General features: G+C 33.9%; 5 protein-coding genes across 9 annotated transcripts; 3 read left to right on the top strand and 2 right to left on the bottom strand.

The window, feature by feature from the left end:
• LOC107638544 (peptide methionine sulfoxide reductase B5) lies at positions 1,817 to 2,751 on the top strand. Its single transcript, XM_016341871.2, has 3 exons — positions 1,817 to 2,081; positions 2,286 to 2,442; positions 2,529 to 2,751. The coding sequence occupies exons 1-3, from the start codon at positions 1,981 to 1,983 to the stop codon at positions 2,685 to 2,687; spliced, it is 417 nt and encodes a 138-aa protein (XP_016197357.1). The 5' UTR covers positions 1,817 to 1,980; the 3' UTR covers positions 2,688 to 2,751.
• On the bottom strand, positions 3,824 to 5,073 carry LOC107638543 (cytochrome c oxidase assembly factor 4 homolog, mitochondrial). Of its 2 annotated transcripts, XM_016341870.2 has the most exons (5): positions 4,757 to 5,073; positions 4,516 to 4,668; positions 4,362 to 4,407; positions 4,088 to 4,178; positions 3,824 to 4,009 (listed from the first exon to the last, which is right to left on the bottom strand). In XM_016341870.2, the coding sequence occupies exons 1-4, from the start codon at positions 4,778 to 4,780 to the stop codon at positions 4,123 to 4,125; spliced, it is 279 nt and encodes a 92-aa protein (XP_016197356.1). In that variant the 5' UTR covers positions 4,781 to 5,073; the 3' UTR covers positions 3,824 to 4,009; positions 4,088 to 4,122. The 2 variants fall into 2 exon arrangements, with proteins under 2 accessions (XP_016197356.1, XP_016197355.1); XM_016341869.2 differs by having other exon boundaries at positions 3,849 to 4,178.
• LOC107638542 (putative E3 ubiquitin-protein ligase RF298) lies at positions 6,219 to 10,107 on the top strand. Of its 4 annotated transcripts, none has more exons than XM_016341867.2 (4): positions 6,220 to 6,302; positions 6,657 to 6,686; positions 6,908 to 8,957; positions 9,359 to 10,107. In XM_016341867.2, the coding sequence occupies exons 3-4, from the start codon at positions 6,912 to 6,914 to the stop codon at positions 9,899 to 9,901; spliced, it is 2,589 nt and encodes an 862-aa protein (XP_016197353.1). In that variant the 5' UTR covers positions 6,220 to 6,302; positions 6,657 to 6,686; positions 6,908 to 6,911; the 3' UTR covers positions 9,902 to 10,107. The 4 variants fall into 4 exon arrangements, with proteins under 4 accessions (XP_016197354.1, XP_016197353.1, XP_020976200.1 ...); XM_021120541.1 differs by lacking the exon at positions 6,220 to 6,302 and adding an exon at positions 6,332 to 6,500; XM_016341868.2 differs by lacking the exon at positions 6,657 to 6,686 and having other exon boundaries at positions 6,219 to 6,302.
• Positions 11,685 to 13,889, top strand: LOC107638541. The gene is made up of 4 exons (XM_016341866.2): positions 11,685 to 12,868; positions 12,958 to 13,165; positions 13,264 to 13,393; positions 13,470 to 13,889. Exons 1-4 carry the CDS (start codon positions 12,105 to 12,107, stop codon positions 13,757 to 13,759), a joined length of 1,392 nt encoding a protein of 463 aa, XP_016197352.1. The 5' UTR covers positions 11,685 to 12,104; the 3' UTR covers positions 13,760 to 13,889.
• Positions 15,668 to 16,643, bottom strand: LOC107638540. Its single transcript, XM_016341865.2, has one exon. The coding sequence runs from the start codon at positions 16,480 to 16,482 to the stop codon at positions 15,916 to 15,918; it is 567 nt and encodes a 188-aa protein (XP_016197351.1). The 5' UTR covers positions 16,483 to 16,643; the 3' UTR covers positions 15,668 to 15,915.

Here is an 18,477-nt window from a genome sequence, read left to right as displayed (position 1 = left end):
GAAGATCATCTTGCCTTTTCCATTTCTGAAACTTTGGATTTACTGCTCCGTTTGGAAGAAGAATCTGAGGAATTTCCTCTCCAGTGAGATGATTCAGCATATCATTTCCTTTGATTGTTGATTCTGCTTGATCCTTCCATTATAGGTAATTGTTTTCATCTAGTTTCAAGGAAATGGGAGTTGCAACGAAATTCTGAGCCATGGTTCTTGATCGATCTTCAGCCAAAGATCCAGATTTGATTGTTTGCGAAAGCTATGGTACCAAAAAGCTCTGATACCATGAAGGTATCAGTGCCTTAGGCACACAGAAGATAGAGAATAGAACTGAGCTTAGTAGAGGAGCATGATGAAGATGGAAAGAAGGGATGAGAATCAGAACAGTGTGAATTACAAGCAGACTTTAGCTATTTATAGTCGAGAGATAACACAACTGAATTGATAACTAACTGAAGCTTCTGGAAGCTAGTAACTAACTAACTGAAACTTGCAACTGAAGCTTGTAACTGATTCTAACTGGATTGACTTCATAGCAGTGCACATGCTTCTCAACTGATTTGATCACAGTGCTTAATACACTCATCACACGCATTGGCCATGCAAGGCAAAATGTTGGTGACGTTTTGCACAAAAGTCAGTGCTGTTTTCTACTTAACAACATCGACGTTTTTGTCGCTAACACTGATGACTCCCACAGTATCATTAATCTCACTTGCTGGGCTATTTTGGTGGCTAACATTGCTCTTGGCTTAATATTAAAAAAAAGTCCATTTATAAGATGAGATGATATTAAATTAGATACGATTAAATAATTGGCCATACATATGTTTGTAAATATATTTTACACAGTCTCTTCATAAAAAAATCTACAACAAATAAATTATATGCTAATTTTTAATTTGCTAATAATATGAACACCAAAAAATATTAGCTAATAATATAAACTTTTATATTTATTAGTACAATGAAGTAGGTAGTTTTATTTTTATAACTGTTTTAGTTTGAGAGTCTTACGTTTGATATTGATTCTCTTCTCTAAATGTTTTTATGAAATAATTTTAAATTTTACTATATTTGTTAGGAAAATTCATTTTCTGGGGTTAAAACTAGTGCTGCACACGGATCGGATCGGATTGGATATAGCCTAAAATTCTATTTGATCTGCACTATATTCATCGGATCGGATCGGATACGATATTCGCATTTTTTTCAGGCCAGATCCGATCCGCATACTTGCGGATCGGATCGGATCAGATATCGGGTATATCCGCATAATTAAAAAAAAAACTATTTTAAGATTCTATTTGGCTATTTTTACAAAAAAATATCCATAAAATTCATTTTTTACCTATTTGAGTATATTTACTCCTAAAATATTATCAATAAAAGTTTTCTTAAATAACAAAAAAAAAATAACACAAGATTTAAGTTTAATTATTCTAAGTTGAAGTACAACATAAGAAATTAAAAACAAGATATCATAAAATTCATAAACAACACACTAAAATTCATATCACATTAGGGTTTACTTTCTTAAACTATACTATTTATATGAGATGTGCAGATATGCGGATCGGATCCGCAGATATCATTGCTAAATCCGCAATCCGATCCTACCATAGTGCGGATCGGATCTGATCCGCTCCGATGGCTCTGCGGATCGGATAATATCCACAAAATTCGGTTCGGATGCGGATAATTACCGCGAATATGCGGATATTATCCGATCCATGTGCAGCTGCCACGTGTCCTGCCTTCGTCAACGCCCCCAGTTTCTGCCATGCCCCAATTTTCCGTCCAAGTTCATTTTTTTTACCCGGGAAAATCCCAGTGAAGTCAAAGTTTATCAAGTGATTGCCCTAATTTCCCAGATTATTTATCCAAATGGGGTTCCATCATTATTATTATTATAAATAATAAACGGCTTGCGTGCAATTTCAGCGTGAGAAAGCAGAAAGCTTTTTGAGGAAGAGTGAATATTGAATGGCAGGGTCAACAGGGTTTCAGGTTCAGAAATCAGAGGAGGAATGGAGGGCCATTCTCTCCCCTGAGCAGTTCAGGATCCTACGCCAGAAAGGAACTGAGTATGAATTCAATTCCCCAACCTTTTCTGTTCTCATTGTTTTGAGTTATTTTAGTGCCATTTCTTAAAATCATTGGTAGCTTTTAGCAAATATATATATGGGTTTAAACACAATCTAAGAAGTTCCTTTTAAGACATGAAATTGGTTATGAAGTGAGTTGAGTTGAGATTTAAGAATATGTGACTGCAATGGGAACTTGTGCAGATTGAAGGGTACTGGAGAATATAACAAGTTCTATGAAGAAGGGATCTACAACTGTGCTGGGTGTGCAACTCCTCTTTACAAGTCTTCCACTAAATTTGACTCTGGTTGTGGTTGGCCTGCTTTCTTTGAGGGTTTACCTGGTGCCATCAATCGCTCAGTGAGTTCTTTTTCTTGTTCAATATTTGGATATTCATCTCTCTCTTTTTTTCCTTTGCCAACATTGATTGAATAAACCACTTTCAGCCGGACCCAGATGGGAGGAGGACTGAGATAACTTGTGCAGCATGTGGTGGCCATTTGGGTCATGTTTTCAAAGGAGAGGGGTTCAAGACACCCACTGATGAACGCCATTGTGTTAATAGTGTTTCCGTTAAGTTTATTCCATCTAATTCTACTGCTTAACCATTATGGCCTGTGTTGAAAATTGAGGCACTAATAAAATCCCTTTCTCTTTCTTTGCAAAATCTATTTATATCCCTTTCTGTTTGTAGCATAAATATGGATTTCTGCAAGACACTGCCATATGATCCAAATAAATTAAGAATGGGTTTCGCCAATAAAATCATTTTAGAATAAACTGCAAAGAAAGGATAGTCTATCAATTTCCTTTGTTTGGTGGTGTGCCAATGCAATAGTTTGTTTTTTTTTTTGAATCAAAATAAGCTCAACACACTAATGTGGAGCAAACGAAAGAAACCATAAACAATTCATAAAAGCCATAAACCCCCCCTAGCTTCCGGCAACGCCATCAACCACCAAACAAATCACTCTCGGTCCATTCGTTGTAGCTCAGAACCGTCTTCCTTATAACAATCTCCACACTTGTTTCCTGATTATTAAAAATCCTAGCATTGCGTTGCACCCAAATGTTCCAAATAACTGCAAAGAACCCCGGCAACCATTTCTTCTGATCTTGTTTCCGCTTATACCTACCGGTCCACCGCTCAAATAATTCCCTTATGGTACCAGGAATAGGCCACACCTCCCCAATCGACCTCAACCAATGCAATAGTTTGTTTTCTTGGTGTGGGACAGGACTTGATTGAAAGACAATGTTTTTTAATCATCTTAACCTTGCACCCACCCCATATTGATGCCTATTCCATTACTTTAAGATCTTATTGTATAATGTTTATGTGGCCTTCAACTTTGACACCTACACCTAAACTACTTTATTTGACCTCTGATCTTGTATGGTGTCTTATAAACACTCCACTTTCAGATGCAAATTTATGATGAATACAAAATATCAACACGGTTCCCTTGTGTTTGGCCCCTCAACAATTTCTTCAAAACATAGTTACAATTATATCAAATCACCTAAGAACAGCAGAGCAACCAGAATAAAAGCATAATCCTAAGCACTAAATCTAAATCAATAATGCCAAAATGGTTTCTTCTAAATAATCTTTCTGTTATCTTCAAATTAGAATCAACCTTTATAAAGGGATATCATATGGAGTCCCATTTCCACAATTTCTTCAAAGCATAGTTACAATTTTATCAAATCACCTAAGAACAGCAGAGCAACCAGAATAAAAGCATAATCCTAAGCACTAAATCTAAATCAATAATGCCAAAATGGTTTCTTCTTAATGATCTTTCTGTTATCTTCAAATTAGAATCAACCTTTATAAAGGGATATCATATGGAGTGCCATTTCCACAAGTTCAATCTCAACCAGTTTCAATTGAAATATTGAATCATTCGTACAAACAAATTCAATTCTTTTCCCGTGTGCACCAGTGTCTATACAACATCAAAGTGGTGCCATGAAGAGTAGAAAAAGGAAGTACATTACATGAATGACCTTCATTATTGCCAGCTCAAAATTCTCTTACTTGCCTTTGTTTATCTTCTTCTTCTCAAAACATTCCTTCAGAGCTTGAACTTCTGTATGTCAAAAACTCAACAATTTACTTACAAGCATTGATTTGCAATAAAGAGCTTCTAAAGAAAACAAAATTAAGTAACATTCAACAGAATAACAATGATCTTCGTTTTTGGAAAAAAAAAAAAGAGCCTCGTGAAAAAGAATCAAATCATCGAGAAGTGATTGAAATTGAAGAAACATACCTGGTTGGCATTCTTTCCAATTCCTGTTTGTTCGAACAACGCAATCCTGAAATATAATAGACAAAAAACAAGTCGAACGAGTGCGATGGATTCCAATTCGAAGATTGAAGGGTTTAGGGTTTAAGGAAGCTGAGAGTAACACAAGAATTTTCACCTGCATTAAAAGGTAGAGAGCAGAACACTCGTCGAGCTGCTTAACGTTCTCATCGTCGTCGTCGGCGTCACTTTTGTGAAGCGGAGGCGCCGCCGCAGCCACCGGTTTCGCTCCGCTCGGGTTTAACTGTTGGTGATCCATTCGCGTTTGAAGCTGCAAAAATAAATTAACCCTAATTACTTAATTTCCAAATCCGCATGAGAATGGCTTTGCAAGGGAGGGGAGGGAAAAAAATTTGGACCATTTCTCGATTTGTGCGTGTCATCCTTGCGCAGGGGCCATGCTAATCTTCTCTGTATCGTTCCAATTTTATCGGATGTCCCCGAAGGGACGAGCCTTTGTTGCTCCCTTTGATATATATTCTGTCAAAGTAATGAAACACTAAACGATGTGCGACTTTACCGAGTAAAGTGAGAAAGAGAAACTGAACATGAAAATGAAGCATGATTAACATCTCCATCGCAGTTTGCATGAGCTCATAAGTCATAATTCAGTTCTTTAACTCAGTTCAGAGAGGGAGCTGGGACTAAATAGTAAACAATTTTTGTATTTAGTAAATAATTTTTGCATTTTATCCTAAGAAAAAGCTAAGAAATGCAAGCCTAATATAGGGAGCTTTGAGAATCTACTAATATATGCTTTGAAGAGTCAATAACTAATTGGGAATTGACTATACTGGCATATTTCTCAAATTTGCATGACAGAGTAGTGATAGTACATATGTGTCAATCATTTGATATTTTTATAATTTTATTTTGTTTTTTTTCTTTTAATTTAAATGTGAGACTGAATCTAAGACTTTTAGATGAAGATGAAAAGACCATATTATTTGAGCTATAATCTCGTTGGTTAAATTTATTTTGTTCTTGGTCTTTTTTTAATGTTCTTATAATCATGTCGTTAAAATATTTAACAATTTATGAAATTTTAAGGTTTAGATAAAATTTTATTCTTTTATTTTGATTCAATAAAATCTATAAGATTTTTATTTCAATTTCGCTCTTTAATGCTTTAAATGCTGGTGTGATCTTAAAATTCTTTGAGAACAAACTAACACTATTTTCGATAAGTAATAAAATCAACAGTTTTTAAATTTTATTTGACCACAGTTAAATGAAAAACAAAACCTTTAAAAAAATTAAAATTATTATTTAATAAATATTTATGTTCAAAATATTATTTATTTATTTATTTTAACTAATCTATAATTTTATTTTTATTGTTATGTTATCGTTAGCTTTTTAAGATATTATTGAGACTTGTTATCTCATTGTTGATTATTTAAAATTTGATGTTAAGACTTGTTATATGTATTTAATTTTTTTAATTTATAAACCGCAAATCCAATTCAATCCAAACCGCTTGAGATTGGATCGGATCGGATCGAATTTTTTTTAAAGCATCCAATTCAAACCGTACCGCAAGTAAAATTAATGTTCGAATTGAATGAGTTTTTGACTCAAAACCGATCTAAACCGCACCGCAAACACTCCTAATAAATAAGTTCAAATTTTTTATTTCGAAAATAAATAAATTTTTTAATACGTGACACATTTAAATTTTTTTAAAAGATTAATTTATTTTTATATTTTTAATTAATCTAAATTTATGTATTTTCGAATTAAAAAATATTAACCACCTATTTATCTTTTTCTCAAAAAATAAAGCAGAAAAAATATATTTTTATATATAAAAAATACAAAGGATTGTTTTTCCATTCTGATTCTCCAATGTTCGAAGATTGATCTTACTTACCTTGGTTGTTGGAAAGACTTGCTTTGTATTAGGTATGTCTCTCGATCATCGAATTCTAATCCTTGATATGCTTCTTCCCCAGTTCCCACATGTATTGGGATCCTTCTGAGTAATATCAGTGACCATATTCGATACTAGTATTTTTGGAACACTTCTTCTTCAATTTCTTTTATCGTTTTTCTGATCACTGCTTGAATCTCAAGTATTGCTACGCGACTCAATTTATCTGGGTACTTCAAATTTTCGACCTTTTTCAACTGGGGATGCTTAGTTTAACTCTGAGATTGATGAATCAATGTTTCTGAGAAGTGCCTTTTTATTAATTTACTATAAATTAATAATATACATATGAATTCACGTTTTTTTTATCTATCTTAATGTTTCAGGAAGTTACACTTACACATCACAGGTTGCAGGTAGTAATTTTTTCTGTTATTGAATACATGCAATGCATTATAATCCTCTTGTTTTCGTTTTAACTTCTAACTATGAATTGCTGCAAAGCGTTATAATCCAATGTTGTGAACTTAGTAACTTACTACTCTGAATTTTCCTTGTCAATCTTAATTTTTGCATTAAATTTTGAGTGTAACTTTTTGTTAATGTTCAGTTTTTGGTTCCTTTGATTGGTTTGCAGCTAAATGGCATCATTGGTTGCCAGTCAAATGTCTCCTTCGGTTTCTGTCAAAGAGAAGGGAAGTAGGAATAAGAGAAAGTTCAGAACTGATCCACCTTTAGGGGAACCAAATAACATTGTTCCTTCGCCTCAACATGAAAGCATTAGTTATGAATTCTCTGCCGAAAAATTCGAAACAACAGCAGGTCATGAGGAATCCTCAGTTTTTGACCCGTGCAGTGTTAATCAAGATCATTCTAATGCGTTGAAGCTTGAACTTGGATTGTCTAGTCCTGTGGTTTCTTCAGAGGTTGGGATTAGCCAACCCAAGGAGGAGCATGAGGTGGATGAATTGAGTGATGCTGATTGGAGTGATCTCACAGAAGTGCAATTGGAAGAACTTCTCTTGAGCAATTTGGACACCATTTTTAAGAGCGCAATAAAAAAGATTGTTGCAAGTGGCTACACCGAAGAAGTTGCTACAAAATCCATCTTAAGGTCTGGAATCTGTTATGGATGTAAAGATATTGTATCGAATATAGTTGACAATACGTTATCATTGCTAAGAAATGGACAAGAGATGGATCCTTCACAAGAGCACGGTTTTGAGGATTTAGTCCAGCTAGAGAAGTACATGTTGGCTGAATTAATTTGTGTGCTTCGGGAGGTTCGACCATTCTTTAGTACCGGGGATGCAATGTGGTGCCTGTTAATTTGTGACATGAATGTTTCACATGCTTGTGCAATGGACACCGACCCTTTAGGTAGTGATAGCATGGTTGATGGTTGTTCTTCTGTTCAACCTGAATCGCAATCAAATATAGAAGCAAAAGGTGCTGAATTGACCCTTCCAAGTCCTTGTAAATCTGCTTCCTCAACTGAGAAATCGCATGTGACTGGAGATTCTGTCGCAAACAACTCAAAGAATTCTCAAATTCTTGGTGAACTCTTGGAGAAAGAGAGCGCTGATGCTGAATGTAGTAATGTTGGAACATCTCAGTCCCCCCTATTAGAAGAAAAGTGTGGTAGTGTTAGGAATGTAAATTCCACTGGTTCCAAGAGGGATTACATTCTTCGACAGAAGTCATTCCATGTTGAAAAAAGTTGTCGGACACATGGATCTAAAGGGTCTTCAAGAGGAGGAAAGGGAAGTGGTTTGAGTAGTTTAATCTTGGAGAGAAAACTTAAATCCATTTCAGAAGCTACTGCAATAAGCTTAAAGAGTGCATCCTTAAAGATAAGTAAGGCAATGGGAGTTGATGTGACCCAAGACAATCTTAATCCTAACCCCATCACAGTGAGCTCTGATTCTACTGATACTGTTTCTTGGTCAACGGATACTTTGTCTCTAATACCTGCAGCAGATACTATACCTACAGTCACTGTCCCAACTGCATTATCTGCCACAGATACCGACCTTTCTCTTTCATTGTGCTCCCAAAGCAAGTCTTCTACAACGCCATTATGTTGCAATAATGAGACTCCTAACGATAGTTGTACAGGGATACTATTTGACAAGTCCCTGGGGCAATGGATACCGCAAGATAGAAAGGATGAGATGATTATGAAGTTGATTCCGAGGGTACAAGAGCTACAAAATCAGCTTCAAGAATGGACTGAATGGGCGAATCAGAAGGTTATGCAGGCTGCTCGTCGGCTGAGTAAGGACAAGGCTGAGCTCAAGACACTAAGGCAAGAGAAAGACGAAGTTGAACTTCTAAAAAAAGAGAAGCAAACTCTTGAGGAAAACACCATGAAGAAGCTTTCTGAGATGGAAAATGCCTTGCGCAAAGCAAGCAGGCAGGTAGAACGAGCTAATGCTGCTGTCCGGAAGCTTGAGGTGGAGAATGCTATGCTGAGGCGAGAGATGGAGGCTGCTAAGTTACGTGCGGCAGAATCGGCCACAAGCTGTCAAGAGATCTCAAGGAGGGAAAAGAAGACTCAAATAAAGTTTCAGTCACGGGAGAAGCAGAAATCTTTATTTCAGGAAGAGCTAACGACGGTAAAGCGCAAATTAGCCCAACTACAGCAGGTTTTGGAGCAAGCTAAAGTACAACAAGAGCAAGCTGAGGTATATACTATTTCGAAATTGTTGTTACTGAGTTGCTTAAGGAGGTAGAAATGGTTTGACACACACTGAATGTTAGTTATCAAGGTTTGATGTGGCAATGAAATTTGATGACCTTGAATCTAAAGAAATGCATAGCCTCCACCATGGTATGAATGTTCATATGATGAACTGTGATAGCAGAGAAAAAGACTTACAATAACTCCTGATGAATCATTTTCTGCCCCTTGCATCTTTCTTGTTTCATTTAAATTTTGAGGGTTCCATTTCAATACTCTCTCTGCCCTTTTCATAAGAACATTGATACTATAACTGATGTTAAAATGAATTGAATTGTGAGAGTACTTTTGCACTACTTGCATTGTTACTTGGCTGCTTCTCATTATAATGGAAAAATACCACAGGCTAGATGGGAGCAGGCAGCAAAGGCAAAAGATGAACTTCTCATGCAGGCAAGTTCTATAAGAAAGGAAAGAGAGCAAATTGAAGAGTCCACAAAATCCAAGGAAGAGATGATCAAATCAAAAGCAGAAATAGATTTGCAAAGGAACAGTGATGATATCCAAAAGCTCGAAAAAGAAATCGCGCAAATGAGGCTAAAGACTGACTCTTTCAAAATTGCTGCACTGAGAAAGGGAATCGATGGAAGCCACAACGGCGGCTATACAGACATGGAAAACAGCACTTATATGGAAGAATCAAAGAGTTCTTGTATCTCAGAACTGGTTACTAGTTTAAGTGACTACTCCTTGATGGTTGGTGTGAAACGAGAGAGGGAATGTGTGATGTGCCTTTCCGAGGAGATGTCGGTCGTGTTCCTCCCCTGTGCTCATCAGGTGGTTTGCACTACATGCAATGAACTGCATGAGAAACAGGGTATGCAAGATTGCCCTTCTTGCCGGAGTCCCATTCACCGGCGAATTTCTGTTCGTTATGCTCATACTTAATTTATTTGCTTAAGTGGGTTGAGAGTTTTAAATAATGTCAGTGAGACTCACTTGCATAGAATAATGCATTTGAATCATGCAGATTTGTTTGATGTATACATTAATTTGTTTTTATTGTCAATGTTGATTCATAGAGGTAAGTAACACTCTTGTAATATTTTCCAAGCCATAATTTTGGAATTACAGTAAGCCAAAATACACCATTTTTCTTTTTGTAAACAAAAATCACAATTTTATATTTTACACACCAGACACCACCAAACAACAGTACATATGAATTGAGACTGCAAAAGGAATTTCCATAGTTCTTCATAATTTGTTTTCAATACTGATATTATATGCTAAAAAGTACTAGACAAGAGGAACAAGAGATTAATTTTCATGGAGCTGTGAACTGGTTTTGACTAGGTAAATGAACTAAAATCCCCAACTTTTTGGAATTCTAATTGATTACCAAATCTTGGAGGTTGTTTGTGCTGTTTTGATGTTGGGGGTGGAAAGATCTTTTTCTTGTTAAGCTGGTTATGCTTTTGAAAACCAACTAGGTTAGTTTTCAAAGTAGTTACAATGATATAACCAAAGAAGAGTCTTATATTATAGTTAGGAGAGAGAATTTACTTGAATTTATGTAAACAAAACTGAACATGAGTGATTATGATATTCCTAAAACATATATCAAGTGTATTTTAGTAACATATAACTATTTCTCATACCTCATACAAAATCCACAAAAAGTAAAAGAAAGATACCAGTACAAATTCAAACTAAAGTACTAAAGTTCTAACTACTCTAACTTATCCACTTAATTGAATAATAGTAATGTGGAGTTTCTGAATGTTGATTTTCATCAATGTAAATGAATTTCCTACCCTTAAGAATAGCCTTAGTAAGGAACCATTATTATTTATTAGGTGAAATGTATCATGAATGTTACTACTGTAACCACCATCAATGACAAGGATTTGAGGTTAAAACCTCTTTTATTTTACTGCTCTTGTACAGTTGTACTATCAAACTCATATTATATTTTTATTATTTGTGATTGTTAAAGGGCTGGCCATGGTTTCTGACACTATTTTTTCTTTGTATGCATTGCAACTTGTATATATTTTATTATATGTTATTATCAATATATCATTTGTAAAGTGTTTTATTAAGTTTTCCTGTTAAAACAGCTAATTGAATTATGATTTTGTCTAACTGTCACTCACTTTCTTTACCTATATTATTGACTTGATCTTGTTCAGTGAAAATGAATCTCAGATTCATGAACTTTCTTTGAGTTGGATAGAGTAACTAAATCCAAATAAAATATAGCACAGCACACTGCATATGCAAATTTATAAGAGACAGGCAAAGATGGTTCAACAATATGGTAAGGAATAATTTCATATATTGTAAAAAAATAAAGTTGATAGTTGAAAACTGTTAGATGATAATTTAGTCAAATATGTCAAATCATCTAACGGTTTTCAACTATCAACTTCACATGAAGACAACTGCATGTGAGTCTCAACTTTATGTTAGTAGTTGAAATATGAACACCTTTGTAAATCTTCAAAAATATTAGAAAAAGATGTATAATCTAAAGCTTTATTTGTTTAAAAAATTATAAGCGGGATCCAATGATTACATAATAACTCAGATACCATGTAAAGAAGAAAGTGTGATTTTATTCCAAGACTAAAATAGAAGAATCATTACAACTAAACTATAGCTTTCTATAGGGAGCAAGATCTCAGCTCTCAACATATTTAAATCAGAATCAATCAGGCTATGGAGTCAGAAATGACTGCAAATCACGGGATACAACACAAACACCAAGAAGAAACAATGATGATTAAGAATCCATTAGTTGACCCTACTTAAAAAGAAGTCTTATTTATTTTACTAACAATTTTATGATTGATTGTGTAATTATTAATATAACAACTGGAGTTTTGTTTGCCACTGCCAATCGTAGCAGTTGGATTTTGTTGTCTTGTGTTGAAAAAAAGGAAGCTCAACAACATGGCTGCCATTGTCAACTCTTCTGACTTTTATCCACCATATCCCTCGTGGAGTAGTTAGAAGCTAGGACCTACTTTTGTCTCCATTTATTCCAATATATTGAAGTGTGTTTAGCATGAAACCAAATACTTATGCAGATTGCAGCATTCTTTTTTAGCAATTAACTAAGGAACTAGTTTTCTTGTGTTGCAAGATGCTGAGTGTGATTCGAGGAAAACTCGGCCGGCTTTGTTCCAAGATATGGTGGACTCTATGGAAGCGTCCGAGGTCTAAAGTTGTTATCAGAAGATTCAGGAAACTGAGCTGCAAGAGTCAATCAAGAGCAGAACTTTGGAAGTGTGACAAGAAAGCTACAATACACTCAAATGGTGGTGAAGCTGGAAGGCCGATTCGTGTGGCGACATTCAATGTTGCCATGTTTTCTCTTGCTCCTGCAGTCTCAGAATTGGATCATGGACAAGGAGGATCCAACAGGAAGAATTCCAAAATGGTTGAATTTCCAAAGAGTATACTAAAGCAATCTCCATTGCATTGTGATAGCAAGATTGTTCCAAGATCAAACTTGAAGGTTTCAATTAATCTTCCTGATAATGAGATCTCATTGGCAAACAGTAGATTGCTTGCATCAATGAGGGAAAAAGAAGGGACAAGCGTTCCTGCTCGCTCCCCGGTGTGCTTTCCTTTCCTTATGAATCAGTATGAGGGAATTGACAAGTTGACAAGCAGCAGAAGCATTCTAGAAGTTCTCCGGGAGATCGACGCGGATGTGGTGGCACTGCAGGATGTGAAGGCTGAGGAAGAGAAAGGGATGAGGCCTCTCTCTGATTTGGCAGGTGCCTTGGGGATGAAGTATGTGTTTGCTGAGAGTTGGGCACCAGAATTTGGAAATGCCATCTTATCCAAATGGCCTATTAAGAGGTGCAGAGTTCAGAAGATTGCTGATGATGAAGATTTCAGGTTCTCTTTTCTTCCCTTTTAAGTTTTAACCTCATACTCCTAAATCTTCTATCATTCTTTCCTTTGTTTATTGATTTTCAATTGGTTAGGAATGTGTTGAAGGCCACAATTGATGTGCCATGGGCAGGGGAAATCAATTTCCACTCTACTCAACTTGATCATTTGGATGAGAGTTGGAGAATGAAGCAAGTTAATGCCATAATCCATTCCAATGACCCTCCTCACATCTTGGCAGGAGGTCTCAATTCTCTTTGTGGAGCTGATTACTCGTCTCAGCGATGGAATGATATTGTTAAGGTAAGCTGTTAGGCAGAGACACATGACGAAATCATTGAAATACTTGCTTTCTGTATCTAATACTTCTCCTCAAGCAAGAGCCTCTTTTTCTGATGCAGTACTATGAGAAGCTAGGAAAGCCAAGACCAAAGACAGATGTGATGAACTTGATGAACTCAAAAGACTATGTTGATTCAAAGGACTATGCAGGCGAATTCGAACCAATCGTCATCATCGCCAAAGGCCAAAGTACTACTAATCTACTCTAAGTTATGATTCTCAAAATTCTAGACAAAAAAAAAGTTGAATGGTTTTTTTGACACAGATGTGCAGGGGACATGTAAGTATGGAACAAGGGTGGATTACATTTTGGCTTCGCCTAATTCGCCATACAAATATGTTCCAGGTTCATACTCAGTGATTTCTTCAAAGGGAACTTCTGATCACCACATTGTGAAGGTGGACATTGTGAAAATGAACACTTTTGCTCACAGACAATGCAGGAAGCTAAAGAATAAGGTTGTGAGAATAAGAACACCACCTTGTTCTGCTTCTGCAACTGCTGTATGCAAATCAACACCATCATACTTGATTGAAACCAAGCCACAAATTTGATATAACATTATTCTGCTATGGGATGCTTACTATAATTTTAAATTAAAGCAGTATCTTGTAACCATATATAACCATATTTACAATTCAAACCAATACATGGCATCAGTATGAAAATATTTTCATGTAAATATGGTAGTTATATGTGTTTGATAATTTGACATGTTTAATATAAGTTGAAAATTCACGTGCAGTTAACTTGATGTGAAGTTGATAGTCAAGAATCGTTAAATGATAATTTAATCAAATCTGTTAAATCATCTAATAATTTTTAATTATCAACTTCACATGAAGACAACTGTATGTGAATCTTCACTTTAACATAATGTGTCAATATCTTAACTATTATTATCACGTAAAAGTATTTTTATATGAATAATTATTTTTAAATAAAACGTGTATATACGTTGACAAATCATTGCAAAAGGTAGTTCAAAAGAAAAGAATCATCAAGTATTTCTAAAAGGCGATGTTAATGTTTGAATTGGTGGCAATGATGCACTTATCTTTGTTGCTTCAACAATCATCCCACAAACCTAATTCTTGAAGGGACTTCTCTCTTACATGGAGAAGCTACGTAATCCAATCATGACTGCTGGTAAATTATTGAAATGAATAAAATGATGCAATAAATATTAGCACTAAAATTCAATTTAAATATACAAATTTGTAGTTATGTGTGTTATTCTATCTTAAAAGTAATATGACTATGAAGTCAATAATTAATCAACTGTTGATAGAAATCAACCAATATTAAACTTTTCTCTTATTTAAGTATGTGCGTGAAATATTGTGTCTATATATTAGGGTAGTATTTTATAGCTCTAATATGTACTTATGTAGTTTATAATTCAATTTTTAATAATTAATTTCACACTGTTTAAAAATTTGTAATCAAATTTCTATGTTATGAATTGTTTTCAATCAAATCCATGTTTAAAAATTTCTAATCAAATTCTTATACTTTACAAATAAGTTTTATTTAGATTATTTTTTTTTAAATGAATTATTAAAAATATTATAAAAATTAAGTTAAAAAAATATAAAGATCTAATTATAAATTTAATAAAACTATAGGAGCAACAAAATAATTAAATCAATAATAATTAAACCACATAAATAGTTTGGTCAAGACTTATATTCAATTGTTTTTATATAAAGTTGATAATTAAAAATTATTAGATAACAATTTAGCCAAAAATATGTCAAATCATTTTAAAAAAAAATTGTGATAGTGATATGATCAATAAGAAAATGAGGCTCAGAGCAATTAGAGAAAAAGTTTCATTTCTCACGATATGCAAAAAACAGAAAAATAAAGGAAGCTACTTACAATTGCAACTACCTATTTATAACACTACCTAATTAATTCATAATTTATTTTAACTAATTTAGAGTACTAACGATGTGCTGACTCACCATAGTTAATTGTAACAAAATTCTATCTAAAAAATAATGACCAAATAATATATATATCATTAGCTATTAGTTAAAACTTGCTTAACAACTCAATTCTATGTCCATTATTTTTTCTCAAATTGTAGCTAATTACTACAAAATCTTCATTATCTTCACTTAGAACTACTTTAATTACCACATCTCTTAAGGCAATTACATCTGAGTTTTTTCAAATAATTTAGAATATTTATATCGACAAACTCGTACTAGGTACTTATTCCTTCACACCTAAATCTGTAGAAATAATGTAGTTAAGAATACTTAAGATGTCACAATTGATGTGTTATTGCAGATAGAAAGTCCCTATTTATTTGAATAGAAAAAGATAAATATTGTCTCATCGATCTTAACTAAGAGACATATGTTTAAGAAGTAGATTCGGATACTATTATTTTCTAACTCATTGTACACATTGTATAAATAGTCCATTGTCTCCCTAGCGGTATCCATACGAAAATACAAACATCTCAATCCTCTACTTTATACGATGTACATATGTATAGATTAAACAATGAATACGAATTAGATCGTCCAACATATACATACATGCAAACGACGATGAATCAACCATAACAAAGCAACCTAATACATCAATAATTAACCAATTAAAGAAATAACTCTAAAATTCGTTAACTGAAGATAAGTTTATATTTGAATAATAATTACCCTAAACATAACATAAATATCTTATTAATTATTAATTAGGCCTTGGAATTTTTATCAGTAACGTCATTAGGGTCCTCGCTGGTAGGGTACCCTATACCGTGGCGGTTATCAGGGAACATAACAAACACAGCACTCGTAACCGCTCCAATCACCGGCGGCAGAACCTGCACCAGAACCTTCTCCGACGACTCAAAGCCAGGGTAGAAACAACGCACCGTGTTGGTATCAAGCAAACCCAAGATGGCGAAAATAATCAGCGACGAAAAAGCGTGGACGAAATCACCGACCCTAAGCTTGTATTTTGACATGTCAACGGCGTCGGAGGCCGGAGAAGGCCAGAGACCTTTGGGCGTGACGAGAGCGTAGTGGCGAAGACCGTCGGAGCCGGCGTAGCTGTCGGTGAAAGAAGCAAAGACGCAGTTGAAGGCGCAGATTACGAGGAGAGTGGCGGTGAGGTACTTATTGAGCGTGGTGCAATGGCCGCTGTTAGTTACGATGGGGATCAAGAACTGGAACATGAACACCGTCCCTGTTGGCAGCAGCTTTATCAGGTTTCCAAGACTATTCAATGCCTTGGTTGACATGCTGCTGTTATTACTCATGCTTTTTCTAAGTCTGTTAGAGTCAGTTACAACTTACAACCACTTCCTTGGAGATTGTGATGATTCTGTTTCGGTGATTTATAGAACGTTATTAGGGATGAAGAGAGTGTTAATTAGTTGCTTCTACGCATAATTTGATGCTAGAGTGGAGCGTTTATGTTATCTTCCCTTGCTTCTACTCGAGGCTCTTAAATTTGAAGTTGATTTAGTTTTTAATTTAATAATTTAACAATATATTTTATCTCATACTTTTAAATAATAATACCTAATTAATAACTAAAACTAATAAATTATGATAATTTTTTAATTTTTTTCAAAAAACTATATACGTATGTACCAAACCGATTCATGCGTAGTTGACAAAACAAGAATGAGATCATAAGATATGTAGTAGGAACTAATTGTAGTATTATACAGTGATTAGCAGGTTGATCACGCTATTTCTTTCCTAGTTCAATGATGATAAACTAACTAACTCGTTAAACATTAACTAGTAGTATGTAATTCTTTGTTTGTTTTGAGCAGCCCTAATTAATAATAGATGAAAACTCAGTTACAGCCAACTTCACGTGAAGTTGATATTTGAGAATCGTTTGATGAAAATTTAGCCAAATCAGTTAAATCATCTAACGGCTCTCATCTATCAACTTCACATGAAGTTGACTGCACCTGAGTTTCCACCTTATAATAGTTGTTTATGGAGAAATACGAATAGGGAAGTGCTAAGGGAACAATAAAAATTTTGAACAACATGAACAACCACTAATCAAATGAAAATACACTACACCCTAATTTAGTGCTACTAATTAAATTTACTCTTTTAACCCTATTAATTTACATTATTTACACATTGTTCAAAAATCTTGTTTGTTACCTATACTTTTCCATACGAATAATATTCTGGTTATACTTTCATGAAATTACATATATAACAATATTCTGTGTCATTTGAATATACCAATATTAATAGTCGAGAGTGATATTTATTTTGGATAAAGTATTGTTTGAATATTTAATATTTGCGTTAAACAATTAAAAAATTCTTAAGTTTTTTTTTTAAAATAATCTCTAATATTTTTAAAATGTTTCTATTTTTTATTTTCAATAACATCTTCATCGTTCGCTTATAATTTTATACATTTTCTTTACTACTTTTCTTTTTCGGTGAGCAAATTAAACATGGTGCTAAAGAACGAAGAAAAGTATATATAGTATTGATCCAAAAAAGTTGCTTTTCTAATTTTATACATTAAAATCCGAATCAGCATTCAGATATACATACATATCCTTTTAAAGATCATATGATCCAATGTTTAGTACCAGTTAAGGAAATTAAATTTAATATCTAATGTTTTGTTGTCTAATCTTGTTATTTTCATGCTTACGTTTGATAATGATTATCTAAAATTTACAAAGCCAATTATATATATACCACGGATATATAATATGATTGATTTTATTTGTTTTTGTTTCTTGTGAGAGGGGTTTTAGTTGTTTTTGGAAAGATAAGTTCCGGCTTAAATTGAACAAGAAATTAAAACATATCTTAGGTCATTTATTAATTGCTTGACGCTATATGATATACACGCCCAATAAGATGATGTATCATCATTTCAATTATGAATACAAGGCTAGGTTTGTTTACAAAAATATGACACTGAGAATCTGAGATAGAAGTATAAAAACACAAAATTATATTTAATAGAAAAAATATAAATAGAAATAATATATTTAGAAATATTAAATTAATGTATCTTAAATTGAATTAAAACATATCTTAGGTCATTTATTAATTGCTTGACGCTATATGATATACACGCCCAATAAGATGATGTATCATCATTTCAATTATGAATACAAGGCTAGGTTTGTTTACAAAAATATGACACTGAGAACTGAGAATCGAAGTATAAAAACACAAAATTATATTTAATAGAAAAAATATAAATAGAAATAATATATTTAGAAATATTAAATTAATGTATTTTGTATCTA

Source organism: Arachis ipaensis, chromosome B04, assembly GCF_000816755.2.
Source record: "Arachis ipaensis cultivar K30076 chromosome B04, Araip1.1, whole genome shotgun sequence".
Taxonomy (NCBI): domain Eukaryota; kingdom Viridiplantae; phylum Streptophyta; class Magnoliopsida; order Fabales; family Fabaceae; genus Arachis; species Arachis ipaensis.
The sequence above is the reverse complement of the archived record's forward strand: the minus strand, read 5'-3'. Positions and strand labels throughout refer to the sequence as shown.